The 16,062-nt window shown below is 48.6% G+C and overlaps 1 protein-coding gene across 1 annotated transcript in view; it reads right to left on the bottom strand.

The window, feature by feature from the left end:
• LOC144940914 (glucagon receptor-like) overlaps positions 1-16,062 on the bottom strand; it is a 65,063-nt gene that overhangs the window by 25,022 nt on the left and 23,979 nt on the right. The window contains exons 2-8 of the mRNA XM_078867419.1: positions 15,668-15,992; positions 12,058-12,310; positions 9,988-10,084; positions 8,143-8,253; positions 6,881-6,993; positions 3,870-3,976; positions 3,461-3,617 (exon numbers count right to left, since the gene is read on the bottom strand). Coding sequence (XP_078723545.1) covers positions 3,461-3,617; positions 3,870-3,976; positions 6,881-6,993; positions 8,143-8,253; positions 9,988-10,084; positions 12,058-12,111 — 639 coding nt within the window. The 5' untranslated portion in view covers positions 12,112-12,310; positions 15,668-15,992. The remainder of the gene's footprint in view (positions 1-3,460; positions 3,618-3,869; positions 3,977-6,880; positions 6,994-8,142; positions 8,254-9,987; positions 10,085-12,057; positions 12,311-15,667; positions 15,993-16,062) is intronic.

Raw genomic sequence — 16,062 nt, 5'->3', positions numbered from 1 at the left:
CCTCCCCCTGCTCTGAATGGGTTTCCTCCGGGTTCCCTGCCGTAACGATGAAATGTTACTGGTGAAAAAAGAAAACCCGCTAGGAAAGGAGTGTCGCACGGGATGATCGATCATCAGCCACGGCCAATCCACTGCTGGATGAAGGCCTCCCCAAGCCGCTGCCACCTCTTGTGATCCTGCGATGCAACGATCCACCCAGCAACTGCGCACGAGCTGATTTTATCGCTCCATCTCCGCAGTGGACGTGCCGGCAATGTAATTCCCGATTTATTTTCTGTGGCGCAACAGCGAATTACGTTTGTACAATTTGCGATTCTAGCGTGATACAGTTGTTGTTGTTTTTTTATCGCAGGCTTTCGTGACCAGTATTATTCATAATAGAGGGTTTTTTTTGGGTTAGATCGCGTAAAATATAAACGACGCATTCATATTTACACGATGTAACCCAAAACAAACATTAATTACGGTCGTTTTTGTTCAAATCTTTCCTTTTGCTTTTATCACCTTGGTAGGCCAGGCAACTGTTGCACAGGAGACAATATCCTGGGCCTTGAGCTCCCAACCTGGTGAGACAAAATAAACTTGAACATGGCTCTGACGGATGGCGATCGTAGAGGCATCTGTTCTGTTCGCCGCGCGTGCACTGCACCTTCCGCCGCTGTACGTATGCACGTTCAACTTCTCAAGTATCTATGTATAATGAACTTCATCTTCACCGTACATAGCCAACGGTGCGAACTGGCGGTGCGGGGCAAGGGCAACAAACGAAACGCAAAAAGCAGTTCCAAAGAAATGAGCTTGTCAATTTAGGCGATTTAAAAGCGGAAAACCTCCGGTGGCTTACTAATATTGGCAGGAAGAGCGTTCCTAGTGCGCCGCAGAAGCGCGTCTGAAAGCGGTGACTGTCCTTGTTCGATGGCCAGCTGGTTAACGTGACCCCACGCCTCGTCAGGTTCTCTCTGATCTGCGCAGGGAAACGCAAGTGGCTCCCCCCCCCCACCTCCTCCAATCGTCGACATGCAGCGCTAAGTGGTGTCTGCTTCAACTAATTTGCGGAGGACGTGCGCGTGTGGGCCACAAGCAGCGCGGGGGCGACGCAAGGTCTGATACCTGGAAATTGATTTAACGCGCGTGTCAAAAAGCTCCAGGCCTCGCTTGTTACGCTCAAATCACTGCTCGGCCGCTTGATTGCGCGGCGCACCACAAATGCCCCTTTGTTGCGCGTGTACATGCGCGGCCCTTTATGAGGGGCTCCCCATGCTGCGAGGGACATGGGGGTTATTTGACCATACTTCACCGCGCTGGTGCCGAACAGCGATGGATTTGTCTTCGCTGCCCTCCGCTGTCCGCCAAGCCTGCTGCTGCATCCAGGTTTTTTTTTGGTCTCGTTCAAGTTCAAGTTCATTTATTAGGTATAGCCCTGTGAGCCATTCGGCTCTTGAATCGGGTGCAACCGCAACAAACAAGTAAGCAATGAAAGACAACATTTTGAAGCCACCACACCCACGGGGGCTCGTGACCTCTTGCCCGTGACCCTTCAACGACTTCACGTGGCACCTGTCCCGGCACGAGGGGGGATAATGAGAGTGGCGGTCTTGCTGGCCGCGTCGTGCCTGCCCATCGTTGTGCTGGTTCTGTTCTGTCGCCACCGTGGCGAGATGTTAATTGCCTCACCTGGTATGCGGAAGGTCGTGGGATCGATCCCGACCTGCATATTTGGAGTTTTCACGTCACTCCCCGTGGTCGTGTGGATTTTTCTCCAGGTCCTCAGGGTTTTTTCCTCCAAATTTAGAAACATGCGTTTAGAGTGTTTGGCTGCTGTACATTTCCACGTGATAAGCCACTTAATTGGGCTATCATTCGTGGCCAGGTCACTTCTGAAAAAAGCTATATAGCTCAGTGGGCCTTGGGTGGTAAAATAAAAAATAGTTTAGTTTCGTTTCTACTCTGATCTGTCCCACGAAAATGGCCGGCTCAATTCTCGTGGAATCGGTGATGAAAGCAGAAGACATTAAACGTTTAGTCGTTATGTTTTTGTCGTTATGTTTTTGTCCACTGGTATAAAGAGTCGGTCATCCTCGCAGCATCTTGTGGTCGAACAACGTCGGTCACCGCAGCGCGTGCTCTCAGATGCACTTCTGCGGCCGTCCGGAACGCTCTTTTGATATTAGGAAGCCACTGGAGTTATGCACTTTCAAATTGAGATTTAAAACTAATTTCTTTAGAGCCGCTTTTCGTGTTCCGTTTGTTGTCCTTCATTAGTATTATCCATTGTTTCAGGGTCTCGCAACTGGATCATGGCAAAAAAATAAACGGCGCCTGCAGCTGTGCCACAAAACATTAACATCGATGGCCAAAGCGAAGGGGGTTGCCTAATTAGCGAGATGCTCGCAACGCACCGCCTCCGAGAGCTTTAGACAGTTGACCTTTCGCTCCGCCGGATTTGATACGTCGTGCATCGACTCGCAAAAGCGCGAAGAAAGCGATAGCCACACGCGCGGTGGCAGGATACGCGCACGCTGCACTCCGATCGCAGGGACGTCTTTGTTCATTCATCTCGCTGCTCGTGAAAAAAAGAATACCATGTTCTTCGTTTGTTTTCTATTTATAACAGGTCAGAGGCGACCGCAGCTGGAGTCTTAGACGCGCCGTGGAGAACAATGACGGGCAGAGGGATGAGGCCGTCCACCGTTGCCCTCCGCCCGCACCTCTGATTAGCACGGTTGGTTACGTGCGGTGCGAAAGAAGTTCAACGCGCATACGTACATGCACGGGTGGAGAGGGAGCGATGAAATCAGCTCGTGTGCGAGTGCCGGCCGGAGTACTGCTATTCCTCTTCCGTCGTGGGTTCGCTAGAGACGGCGACGGCTTGGAGGGGCCTTCATCCAGCGGTGGATTGAGCGTGGCTGATAATGACAACGATGATGATGTCCAGATCCCACGGAAGATGGCAGTCGGGCGTTTTCAACAACCGCATGTGTGAACGTAATGCGTGTTCAACTTCTTTCGCACCGCTTCAGAGGATATTTTGGTCTATTCTTCCACGCTCGGCCAGACACCTTTGAAGAGGTGGCAGTGACTCACACATACACGCAACAAAGACAAAGGACCTGTGGCGGCCTAGGGAAGGCCCAGAACATACACAGTGCACAAAGACAAAGATCCGCCGTATAACCTTAACAGACTGTTGGGGCAAGTGCTGTTAGCGAATAGCACCTCTGAAGGCCCGCACAGCACACGAGGAGGTGGGTGGTCAGCACCACACCCGGCCTCCTTTGTCTCCCCAGTGGCGAAGTTTACACACTGCACCAGGTACTCATTTGAGGCTGAGTCGATCTAGGGGTTGACCCACGCCCAGTTCAGTTAATCGCAACACTATCACTCCCCCTGCAGTGCACACACACTCATGCACACACTCACACACTCATGCACGCAAACACACACACACACACGCGCGCACCTCTGCACTCAGGAAAGCTCCCCATTCGGTGGCGTTGCTCGGGTCCACCTCCCAGTGCGTCTCCAGGAGGGCATCTTTAACCAGGATGGACATGGCTCGAAGGATGAACGATCCAAACAGGTTCATGTGGATGTAGTTGCGGGTGCAGTGCAGCCTCCTGCCCAAGAAAAATAGAGAGAAGAGGGAACGCCTTTGCTCAAAAACAGTATAAATTTGAGAAATTGGAAAGGGGACAAATGCTGTGCATTTATTTACAACAATGTATCGCTCGCTTTACGCAGCCAGCCAGCCGGCGAACATTATTCCGTAACCTGTGCCGCCCATGTCATTGAGTTTGGTGGGGATGCGACCGGATTTCCGTGAGACAGACAGACCCCCCCCCACCCCGTGCACCGCGCGAGGGACCCACCTGAACATCAGGAAGGTGGCGAGTGCGAGCACGAGGGCGGCGAGCGAGAGCGAGTAGCCGACCGTGTACATCTTCTTGAAGCCCTCGAGCAGCCTCCGCGTTCCGTTCTGAAACCCGCAGTGGCCGTCGCGCGAGTCACCACGCCGTCGTCGCGTTCGCACGCTCGTTCGCCACGGGAAAGTCTCAGCGAGTCTCAAGGGCTCTTTGACGGGAGGGTCCTGCCAGTTTGTTTTTTGTTTGTTGCTGTAGTAGTTGTAAAGGGGGCGGTCGTGCTGCTATTCGTGTAATCCCACTTGAGAAATTTGCAGGGACATTTTTCAGCATTGGGATTTATGTCCCAAGATGGGTTACAGTGTATGGGTTTCTGTTTTCGTGTATTACTATCATTATTATATTTAGCTATGCTAGGAAACCAGAGAACGCGGATGAAATCCCTGCCTAACAGCGGGGGGGGGGGGGGGGTGGGGGGGGGAATGTACAAAACTCCACGCAGAACGGCACCCGAGTCGCTACTCGAAGCCAGGGTCCCTCCTGGCTGCGAGCGGCGCTCACTGCGCCCACTCACCGTGATTGGCAGGGCTGGCTACATGCGGCGCGAAAGAAGTTCAACACGCATGCACACACACACACAGCGGGGAGATGGAGCGATGGAATCAGCTCGTGTGCGAGGTAGATGATGATCGTTATCGTTACATCGTGGGTTCACGAGAGACGGCAGCCGGTTGGAGGGGCTTTCATCTGGTGGTGGACTGAGAATGCTGAGAATGGCCGATGATGACGATGACGATGTCCGGATCTCACAAGAAGAAGGCAATCGGGCATTCTTAACAACCCGGCTTTCATTTGATTGTTTTATATTTTTATTATTTTATTATTTCCCTTCTACGTGACTTTACCGAAAGAACCAAGAATATGAACCCGGCTTTCGCATGTAGAAATGTGTGTATGTTGAACTTCTTTTGCACTGTACGCGGCCAACCGTGCTAATCGGAGGTGAGTCTGCGTTGAAGCCGCCGCGTGTTTACAGGATGCCCATATAGGCCACCTTAACATACATGCTGCCGCCCAGATGTCAGCAAAAACGTCAAGAAGAAGAAGAGTGATGGTAGCGGAGACAGGGAGCGCAAATGGTCACGAGAAGAAATTGATGGCAAGCGCAGCAGCAATGACGACGTTAAATCCCAAAACGAAGCGACGATGTTTTTGTTCTAAATTGACCCATGGCAACCTCAAGTGTTGCCTCGTTTAAAGGACGCCAGCGCGTTAATGCTCGTGCTGGTTGACACTAATGAAGCCACCCATGTAAGGGTTTGAATGTTGCTCTCCTGTCCAAACGCAGCCCTCCTTGTGAATGACACTTTCCCATCCATTTCAACAGAATCTTTGACACGTTTTGCGTCTTGACGCAAGGCATCTGTTGCTTTCGGAGCTTTGAATGGTTATTGAACTGAACCAAAAATGTTTTAGTACGTTTTGTCAAGCCTCATCATGTGCGAGAAGAAACATCATACCATCTTAGAAAAAGGTTTTCTGGCTGGATTCCTACCCAGATTCCCGACTGGGGCAACACGAAGAGTAGGGAAAGGAAAAGCAACAAGCAGCGGGAGGATTATGGAGCGACAAGAGAGATGGAGACGGGAAAGGGAGAGGTGGGAATAAGGAGAGCGAGGGTGAGTAAGAGAGACACACACATGGAGAGGTATAGGGGGAGAGAAGTGGGTGGCGTACAGTGGAGGGAGGAGAGGGTTATAGAGGGAGAGTTCGTAGAGGGATAGAAATGGAGACAAAGTAAGAACACGAGATACATTTGGGTGTATAGTACAGAGAAGGGAAGAGAAAGTTGGATAGAGACACGGCTTTATATAAGATTAAAAGTTTTGCTGGCTGTCTGAGAGGTATGGATGGTTACATCCACAGGATGAACTGGTTGTTAATCTGAGCAGAAACACTTTTAAGATTACATTTAACGAGTGTCATTTTGATTGAAATTATGTTCCAGATTAATTGATCAGGCTTTTTATATATATTCCCCCGCACACAGTAGGTACAATATCAGAGCCATCAAATAGCAAATGTAATTACCGGTCTCCCATTCTCCACAAAGATGTGTGCGATTCAGACCCAGATTCCGTCAAAAGCCAATCAAGCAACGACAGTGGCGATCAGTGGAGTGGGGCTTGTCAGCCCGCTGACCTAGACTGCTGTCGGTGATTTGGCCTCTGAGCATCGAGGCCGACTCACATTCACCCACTCCGGCGTGGTGGTGCGTGAAGTAGGCCTCGGCAAGGTAAGATAAAAGTGTAAAAACAACGAGCCTACCTTTACCCTACCTTTAACCTTACCACAATACAATCACTCTACCCTACCTTTTACCCTTTAGCAGGTAAGGTAAAAGGTAAAAAGCAACGAGCTTACCTTTGCCCTACCTTTTACCCTTACCCCTTGGCATGTCGGTAAAACGGGTAAATTACCTTACCTTCTTCTTGTTTCTTTCGGTAAAGTCACGTAGAATGGAAATAATAAAATAATAAAAATAAAACATAATAAAATCATTCTCACGACGTTTCGGCCACAACGCAAGCAGCCGGGAAGACAGAGTCTGTCTTCCCGACATACCTGTTCTTCACCTGAGGACGGCTGCTTGCGTTGTGGCCGAAACGTCGTGAGAATTATTTGATTACGTTTTATTTTTATTATTTTATTATTCCCCTTCTACGTGATTTTACCGAAAGAGCCAAGAAGATGAATCCCTGCAGTCACGAAAGCTTTCAATCGAAATCTACCTTACCTTTCGACTGCAGGGATTCATCTTCTTGGTTCTTTCGGTAAAGTCACGTAGAAGGGAAGTAATAAAATAACTAAAATATTTTTTATTATATTCTATTATTACATTACTTTATTATGTTTTATTTTTATTATTTTATTACTTCCCTTCTACGTTACCTTGCCTTGCTGAGGCCTAGCGTGAAGCGAGCTAGGCCAGCCGCGGCGGAGCGTGGGAAGTGTCTTACGTCTTTGGGCGACTCGTCCTGGCACTGCGAGATGTCCCTCCAGGGCAGGTCATCCCCGTCTAACACCCACTGCCCGTCCGCGCCGCACCTCCGGAACGCCAGCCCGCCTCGCACTGCCGGCCACACCGGGTAACACCAGGGCCTTCATTTCTCACTTGATTCTTCCCAGAATGCTGCCATAGGCTCACCTGCCGTTGGGCTTATCCGTGTTAGGCACTAGCAGTGGAGTGCAAGATATGTACGTACGTACGGATGTATGTTCTAGCCAACCGTGCAAATCGCCAATATCACTTTGCCCTATGTTTCTATTATAAATAAAGTGACATGGTGTGCGGCTGGGTGCCGAAATTATTCCCAGAACGGCGTCCCGGGCTGCTTCCGGCTGCAACGAAGCCCTGGGAAACGCAGAGCGGTGTTGCTGTAACGATTCTCCGTGTGGACTCGCTGATTCCTTCCTCCCCCATCTCTCTCGTTCTCTCGTCTTGCTCTGCTCTCCCTCACGTGCCCCACGCTCAATCAGTGCGGGCCTTCTGGCAAATTGGGAAAGTTTTACCTTCTCTGTAGCTTCCCCCACGGTCTACAAAGTTCTCTCTCCAGCTGTCTGCGCTGCCCTCATTCAAAGTCCAGGCTTTTGAAGATCTTCCTCTCATCCTCTGCCGACGACCTGTCCCCTATCTGCAACGTGATGTCGATCAATCGTAATTCACTTTTATTCCTGCCCCCGTCTCAGATTCCGACCTTTTTGCTGGAGTTGCGGCTCGTGTTGTCGCGTGTCACAGGCTTCAGGTGCTTGGCACAGCTGTGATGGAACAACTGCAGGGCAACAGTTACTACCTCCGTTGCTGTACTACTGGCTCACTACATTCCCCTGCTATCGGTGGCGTAGCTATCGAGTAGTGTACAGGCACTGCAACTGCACCGAAGCCCCTCGGGCCAGAGGCGCTGGGCTTTGGAAAAGGGGGGACAATTTGACAGGGACCCCCATCTCATTGTCTGCACGAGGGCCCATGCCAACGAGGCCACGCCAGCTTCTTCCATACCCGCTCCTTCGCTTGTCTTTGCTTACACTGTATATTCCTGGATTATTTGATTATGTTCGTTTGACACGCATATTGATTTGACCATATCCATTGGCTTTTTAAAGCACTTTGAGGGAGGCTGCTGTAAAAGGCTCCAGCGAGTCGGAAATACAATTACGATTGTAATTACGATTACACTTAATGCGCGCGTGCACATGCAAACGCCTACCCAATATTGTTTACCTTTTTCAAACCAAGGCATGAATGGGGGACAGGACACGTTGACCAGAGAATCGGGCTGCCCGTCTGGCCAGCATGCATACTGGTCGAATGAGCGATTGCAGAAGAGGCCTGCTGCACACAGTGGCACAGAGAGAGAGGAACGGGAGATAAAAGCACGTGTAACTGTTTACCGGGCGGCTACGCAAGACAAGACTGCCGCCGATATGTTGGTCAACCCTAAACAGCACCCGCAAAATCCATGGTAGCAGATATGGATACTTGTATTATGTATGATGTTGAACTTATTTCGCACCTTATGTAGCCAACTGTGCAAATCATTGTTACGTAATGACGCACAAATGGAATAAAATAACAATAATAATCTCCAGTGCGCGACTGTGATCACCACCCGGTACGGAACCACGGAACATAAAACGAGTCTCTGCTCGAAACACAAACACGACGGAGGAGGAGGCATCATCATCACGGCAGCGATGCACCCACTCTGCTACACCTGACCGTAATTATCTTGCCTCAACCACCTCAACGTAAAAAAATATTATAGTTGTTGCTCTACATCAGCCGTACGATGAAAAAGATTGGTCAAGCCTTGTAGAATCCGTAGGGGAGTACCGAATACAAACCAAACTGAGACATACCCTGGGAATAGGAATATCACACAATATCAGAAGAAGGGAGAACTTCATGTAAAAAAACATTGTCTTCAATGGTATATATATATGTATTATTATAATGAAACTGACAAAAAAACAAGACTTGCAATGTCTCTGTGAGACTTACAGATTTCCCAGAAGAGCTACCTCAACAAGAGTATTATCCTGGAAAAACCAGAACAGGTTTGCCAACACTTCGTGCAGACATGGGAAGCAGAGCTGCAGAGAGAGAGATGAGGGGTGAGGGGTGGTGGCTGAGGGGGAGGGGGAGGGGTGGGTGAGGGCTCAAATCTGAGGGGGTCTCACAACGGCCCAAGGGGGCTTTATAAAGGGCTGAGAGGGCCACAAAGAGGCCTCAACAAGAATCTTGCCGCAGGCCTCCAAAGTATTTTTGTGGCCCTGGGAGAAAGCCTACATCATGGCAATACTACTGGTTTAGTGGCCCAATCTGGAGTGCTCTTATCAATACCATCTGGTAAGCCAGCAATATTTGTTTAGCAATCCTGACTGCTATTTTTATTTCATTATTTTTGTCGTCACACGTGTTTCCCAAGTCTCATTTTCAGGAGGATCCGGTCAAGTATTTTTTTCGCAGTAGGGCATAGCGATTGCTATGTATAATCCCAATTGAGTAATTTGTGGAGAGTGATTTCGGACTGTGACGCCGGAACTCTTGTGAATGACATTACAGGATCTTTAACGTCCACTGTGAAGCAGACGGCGCGTAGTCGTGTTCTTTTTTCTCACGAAAAATACACGAGCAGTCGCCCTGGTTAATACACCGGCCGCATTAACCAGGGGGACCTCTGGATTCGAACCGCGAACCTCTGTGAAAAAGTGGTGAACGCGCTGCCGCTTAGGCCACGTCGATATTTAGGCCCAGGAGTTCGAAGCTGTCCCAGGATTTTCTTGCTTGAACCAATGCCGATGGATTAGCATAATAACCCTTGGCAGGAAGAACATATGTTTATTCAATTAGTTACATCATGTATTACCCAGAATGGCCCAGGGCTCACCGAATGTTTATATAACATTTGTACTTAACTACATCCTGCACTCCAAACTCCGGCAACTGAATCTGTAGTTATCACTCGTATTTTAGGATTGTTTTTTTCTTTTGGATGAATTCAAAATTAGGGATTATCATCCCGAATGCATTTACACTTCAAGATTACATTGCAAAGCTCCTTACCATCCGGATGCGGCTGAACCTCCATTTTGTTTTTGCACTCCATGCTGTAGAGCATCCATTTTGTGTAGGTGTCCATGAGTATTTTGCTGTTTGTTCCCTGACAAAACGACGAAGCAGAACACAATACAGTACAATCAGTGGTGGAAATGGGCCAGTGCGCCCCAGGGTGCCGTGGTGGGAATGACAATTTTAACCCAGTGACTGCGTTCTGAAAGAAATCAAGGATTCATGTGTTTATTTATTTGACTCACAGATAGGCCTCTCGACTAACATCGAGTCCCACAGACACGCACAGAGACCCACAGATAGACACAGATACCCACATACACACAGAGACCCACAGGCATGATCAGATACCCACAGATGGAGCAAAGCTCTTCCTCCTCCTCAGATCTAGTGTGGGTGGGGGGAATCATTCATGAGTTCCCCCCAGCAATATCTTCCCATTTCCAGCCGTAAGTACAATGCGTTACAATTAATATTTATATTGTGTCTAAATGCCACCGCGTCACAATGCCTATATTATTATGTTATCTGTAATGGGTTAACATGACCCATCTTTGTCCCTTACAGGTGAATCGCGGGGCTTAAACGGGACAATTCATAGAACCGCCAAGAGGATGAGTCACTTCTCACACATCTATGTTCTCCGCAATCGACAAAGAGGTTGCCACCTGTCCTGGTTTTCTCGGGATCATCCTCTTGTTGAAGTAGCCACACGAGGACATCTGTAATGTAAGTCTTCCACAGACGTTAAAAATCCCCTTTTATTTGTCGGTAGCATACGTAATAATATACGTACCACTCGAGACGTACCACTCCCCTCGTCTGTCATTCAGAGTCCTCTTCCCTTGATACGTCCCCAATTTTTTGTACCCCAGAGATGGCAACTCCACATTCAAGACTAAATCTCAAGACAAAACATTCTGCCGTGGGCTGCTTCAATTTACGAGAATATAACAGTTCATCGCTTACAGCACAAAACGCGAATTTTTTTCAAATTTTCTTACTGTGGTTTTCACACCTGATGATGATTGCTTGTGTTGCAATCGAAACGTTGTGAGAATTCTATTATTTTATATTTTTATTATTTTGTTTCCCTTTTATGTGACTTTACCGAAAGAACCAAGAATATGAATCCCTGCAGTCACGAAAGCTTTAAATCAAGATTTACACTTGTCTGCCAAATTGTATCACAGTAATTTAGATTTTTTTTTTATCATGGTTTTTGAGCAAGGGTTTCAAAGGCCCAAAATACCAAGCGGCACTATAAATGTGTAAAGAGAAGAGTCAATACGTTTTTTTTATTTGAGCAAAGGTTGGGAAAAGAGAGTCGATCGAGAGGGAATTCCAAAGCCGAGCAATGCGAGGGGAAAATAAAAGTCCCCAAAGAGCCTTTGTGACCTGCACTACGGTGGTGGAACAAGGCGGTGGAACAGAGCGGTGGTGGAAGCAGCCGGTCTGGTGAGCCGAGTCCTCAACACGGTTGGAGGAGTCAATGGGGACAGTCACCGTGGCCACGGCGATAGAAGAGCGATAAGGAAGGCGACTGACCGCCGGCGAGCGAGTGACCAGAGTCGATTGATGAGTGCTGGCTCATCGGTCAACCCGACTGCTTGACATTGAATTCTATGAGGTGCGTCGGGGGTCGGAGCTGCAGTTCGGTTTGCGAGTGCTACAGGAGCTAATGTAGCTATGGAGCGTAACTTTGTTTCAGAATGGGGTGCGACACAGTGCTAAACTAATATTAATTGCAAAACAGAATGAGTAACGATGTGATCCGCACTTTGGTCTAGCTCTCACCCCCTGTGTATAATGAGGAAAGAGTGTGAAGTCCACGGGGGGCTGAGACCACTTTGAACTCATTTAATCTCAGATTTAATCCAGGCTGTTGTCAGTTAGTCTTAGTGATGCCGCCGGCTGGATTAAAATGATTTGGCAGGCCAGATTTGGCCCAGCCCGTGAGCCGGTATTTCGTACAGCTCTTCTTTTGAAATGCTAATCGGTCGAATTTTGACACCGGGTGGGTGTGAATCAGTACATGCCTAGTGTGGGATGCTGGAGACCCACCGGCATGGCAGAAGCGAGCAACAGTAACCACATCTTGCTGATATTGAGCCCCATGTGTGATGAGGTCCATCGGCGCCGGCAGATGTGCTTCAACGTCCTCCGCTCAAGAAATATCGGGGGCCACGCTCGCTCACGCCCGGTGGATCGCGATCACCGTTCGGCATCGTCTCCGTGTCGGTGTCAACGGAGCTTCCGGAAAAATCACCTCGGTTTCATGGAACTTCATTTTGACGACTTTGCATACCCAGAATGTCTGCAAAAGGACAACAACAAAATGCGTAAATATTTGTTATTTCCGGATGAGGCATAATCAAGCCACGTGCGCATTCGGCGGGCGTCGTGCATGTGAACGATATTTAAAAAAAAAAAATCAACGCATGAGCGCGGCACGTCGTTCATGCGATACACAGGGGACTTATGCACAGGGCGGAATGTATATGAAAAGGTTACATGTGTGGACGTCTAAAGAAGGTAAGTTTACACCATCGCACGCAAATAGTTTACTGGACAAAATGATAAAAAAAAATAGTGCAAACTGCTTAAGCAAGGGAGAATGCTTTACTCTACTTTGGAAACAAGCGAAGGCACAACAAGTCATCATCTTTCATATTGCCGATGTAGACGCAAGCAACAACTACAATGTCACATTCAGGTGGTCAAGCCAGATAAGCGCGTCAGGAGCAGTGGAGTGTATCGCCCGTGATGTCTCTTTTGTAGTTGTGGATCGGGGCATTGCGTCGTTATACGTTGTACGGTCTGTTCTGCATGACCAAAGTCACACACTGGAGAGAATTTCATTTTGTGGCAAGGTTTATGCGGTGGATGCGATTTAGAGTGGACCATGAGATTCGTGGAAGATCAAACCCAAGGATTTTCTGCACTGGGTCTCTCACAATGAATTTGTGAGTTATTTTGAACTCCATTCATCTCTCCAAGCTTCATCGGGGTGTTGAACTCGCATTGTTGAAGGTTAAAACGCATGGATCCAAAGGGGGCTTGCCGTGACTTCAAGCGATGATGAGGGATGTTATTGGCGTCCTGATGAAGGGGCAGGCGACCGTTTTCCCGGAGGGTTGCAGCATTGAGGCGGATGGGTGGGGGGGAAGAGATGTGTGACAGTATGCGAGATTAATAATTAATTTATTATTGCTGTCGGATTTGTGAAGATCTCTACTGTATAGACAACAAAGTTATTCCATAGAGAATGTATTTGGCAATTGTCCACAGCACATAAATTATAGCACATACATGATTTTACGTGCTATGAACAAAGGTCGTTGCCCTTAAATGTCACCTGGTGTATATATATATTGTTTCCATTACGGCCACTGTGCTATTGACGGACGTGTTGATATTTTTGCGCACGTGTCGTTTCAACGCTTGTCCCTTAGTTTCCCGTGGCTCGCAGAAATGGGGTGGACCATCTCGGTGTTAATACACACTCCGCTCCTCCGTGCTATCGACCTTTTTTTCTGAAGAACCAGGAATAATCAATCGCCCGTATTCCTGCTGCCATGCCCTTGTTGACTTAGCTTGCTGGTGGGAGCCCTTGTCCACTGGCCCTCCCGAAATATCTTACGATTGTTGCGGGGTTTTTGTTGTTGTTTGCGATCACATTCAAGAATTCTTAAAAACATAAAAATATAAATATATATCCTCCCTCTCACAGCCCAACTGCGAAGAGGCAACATGTGTGCAAGTGGAGAGAGTTAGGTTTGCAGATACGTGCAGAGGCAAAATGCAACAGTCATTTGATTTCGTTATGGCCTGGGATTGCTCCCAGTAAACGTGGTTACGTTGTTGGGCCAATAGTTTTGCCGACGTTCGTCCAACGGTTCTCACCGCAATGCCAACGTTGGCCCAAATTCGACATTTTTACTGGGGGAAAGAGGGAAGGGGAAGAGGTTACGAGCATACTGAGGGAAGACAAGGGGCCGGGGGAGGGGGGGGAGGGGTTTGCAATTATTTTCTATCATTCGTCGATTAAGTCGATTGTTTGACTATAAATTGTCATCGACTACTTTTTTGGGGGGGAGAGGGGGGGGGGGTCGATTGCTCGGGGCCCCTTTAAAATTGCTGGACTGGCCGCACATCCTCCATCCTGAAGGTGGGAAACCCCCTCACCGACTAGCCGCGCCCAATGATGATGATGATGGCGACTAGATCGCCAAGCTCTGTCCATCAACTCCCGTCTAGCGATGATAATTGTGGCATCGGAGTTTGTAACAATTTGTTCCCAATTTTGAGGAGCTAGGCAGCTCAATGTAAGGCCCCCACCGGAGGCGGATCTAGAAACTTGGCAACGGGGTCCCAAAATTATAATTTAATTAGGGCTCTACATTTTATATAAATCTTTTTTTTAAAACATTGAACACATTTTCTCTGGTGAATATCAATAACATATCAATTTTATGGATTTCAAGTGGAAATCGCCCCCCCCTCCCCTCACAACTTGGATCTGCCACTGGTCCCTCCAGCCAAAAGTGACGTAAAAAAATGTCCCGGTGAGACATGGCAAGGACAAGAATGTTGTTTTCACAGCTCGTGGCTGTACGTTGCCTTTACCCCCTTCGACTCGCCCCCGCCTGCCTCTCCCCTCTCTTCTCACCCTGCATGGAAGGTGCGGAGGAGCAACTGGGAGGTTCGGACTCAAACGTGGCAGGAAACCTCGAAAGACGTAGCCAGGCTAAGGGGCAGCGATGCATGTCACCAGGGTGGGGTGGGAGAGGGCAGCTCACCAAGACAGTCACCGGAGCCGCACCGAGAGGTTGGTGACCAAGGTGGAGGCCCATGGTGGTAGGCCTCAACCTTGGTGGCCTGAGACCACCGGTCTCTGCGTTTCCCACGCCAGGTCACGAATGTACAGAGAGGTCACGTGTCCACGACTCCAGTCCACGCGGTGTTGGAAAGGCGTTCGTTTCACGTTGCGCATTCGAGTGTTTTGCCGCTGCAACATGGCATTGATATTCTCCGCGCACATGAAATATTTAGAGTATTAGGCTGCTATAAATTTCCACTTGATGATAAGCCACTTCGTTGAACTATCATTTGTTGGTCATGTGGTCTCTCAAAACGAGCTATATAGCTCAGTGGGCTTTACCTGGTAAAATAAAAAAAAGCTTAGTTTTTATTTATCCTGCACGGTATCCATGCCACAACCCTCCCTAGGGGAGAGAAGGTGTGTCTGACCCATGGTGTGACAGCTGAAGTCCTAAAGCCAGATTGTGACTTCCTGCAAGAGCAGACCTTGATGGTCGTGTGTCGACTTTACAGCGAATATGCGGCCTAGCAAATGGAAGCGGGTGATGGTGATAAGGTGTGATGGCATGAAATAAATTTACAATGATAACCTCTTGACTTCACCATTTACGTTTGGTCCCATCAACGAACATAAACTGGCTTGTGCCTGTGAATTCGGTGAATCACGATCTCTCGCATTGCCTCGTGCTCAACAGCTGTGCTGCGATTCATCCACGGAAAATGCGAATGCGCCTGTGCACTCGGGAGGGACAAAGCATCGCATCTGTCAAAGGTCAACCCGTAAGTGATTCTAGACTCGGGTTTCGTAAAGGAAAAAAAGAAATTGCAATGAATGGCAAGTAGACTTCACCTGCTCGATTTTGGTCTTGAATTCACCCGATAAATTCCGCTGTCGCGGCGGTATGACCCTTCGCGCAGGACGCGTGTTTGTTTTAAAGCGGTTTCCGCTGCGCTCTCTCTTCTTGCAGGACTTTGAAGGGGGCCTCTTTCAAAACGTTGCTCAATTCCGTCGCTTCGCCGTCCTCAGGCGGCCAGCTGCTCGTGGCGACAAGTCGTGGATCTTCTCACGCGGGGGTCAAGTCCGTTGGTTTGCCTACTCCACCACGAACGTTCACGCAGGCGCCGCGGCTTCGCCGTTTGCGACCCGTCTTTTGTCAGCGTCGTCTAGAAAACACCTGGTAAATGAGGACAAAAGAGTGTTTATCGAATATTTGGTCCGAATTTTTGTTGCATTTCAAATGAGTA

Source organism: Lampetra fluviatilis, chromosome 23 (assembly GCF_964198595.1).
Source record: "Lampetra fluviatilis chromosome 23, kcLamFluv1.1, whole genome shotgun sequence".
NCBI classification, from domain to species: Eukaryota; Metazoa; Chordata; class Hyperoartia; order Petromyzontiformes; family Petromyzontidae; genus Lampetra; species Lampetra fluviatilis.
The sequence above is the reverse complement of the archived record's forward strand: the minus strand, read 5'-3'. Positions and strand labels throughout refer to the sequence as shown.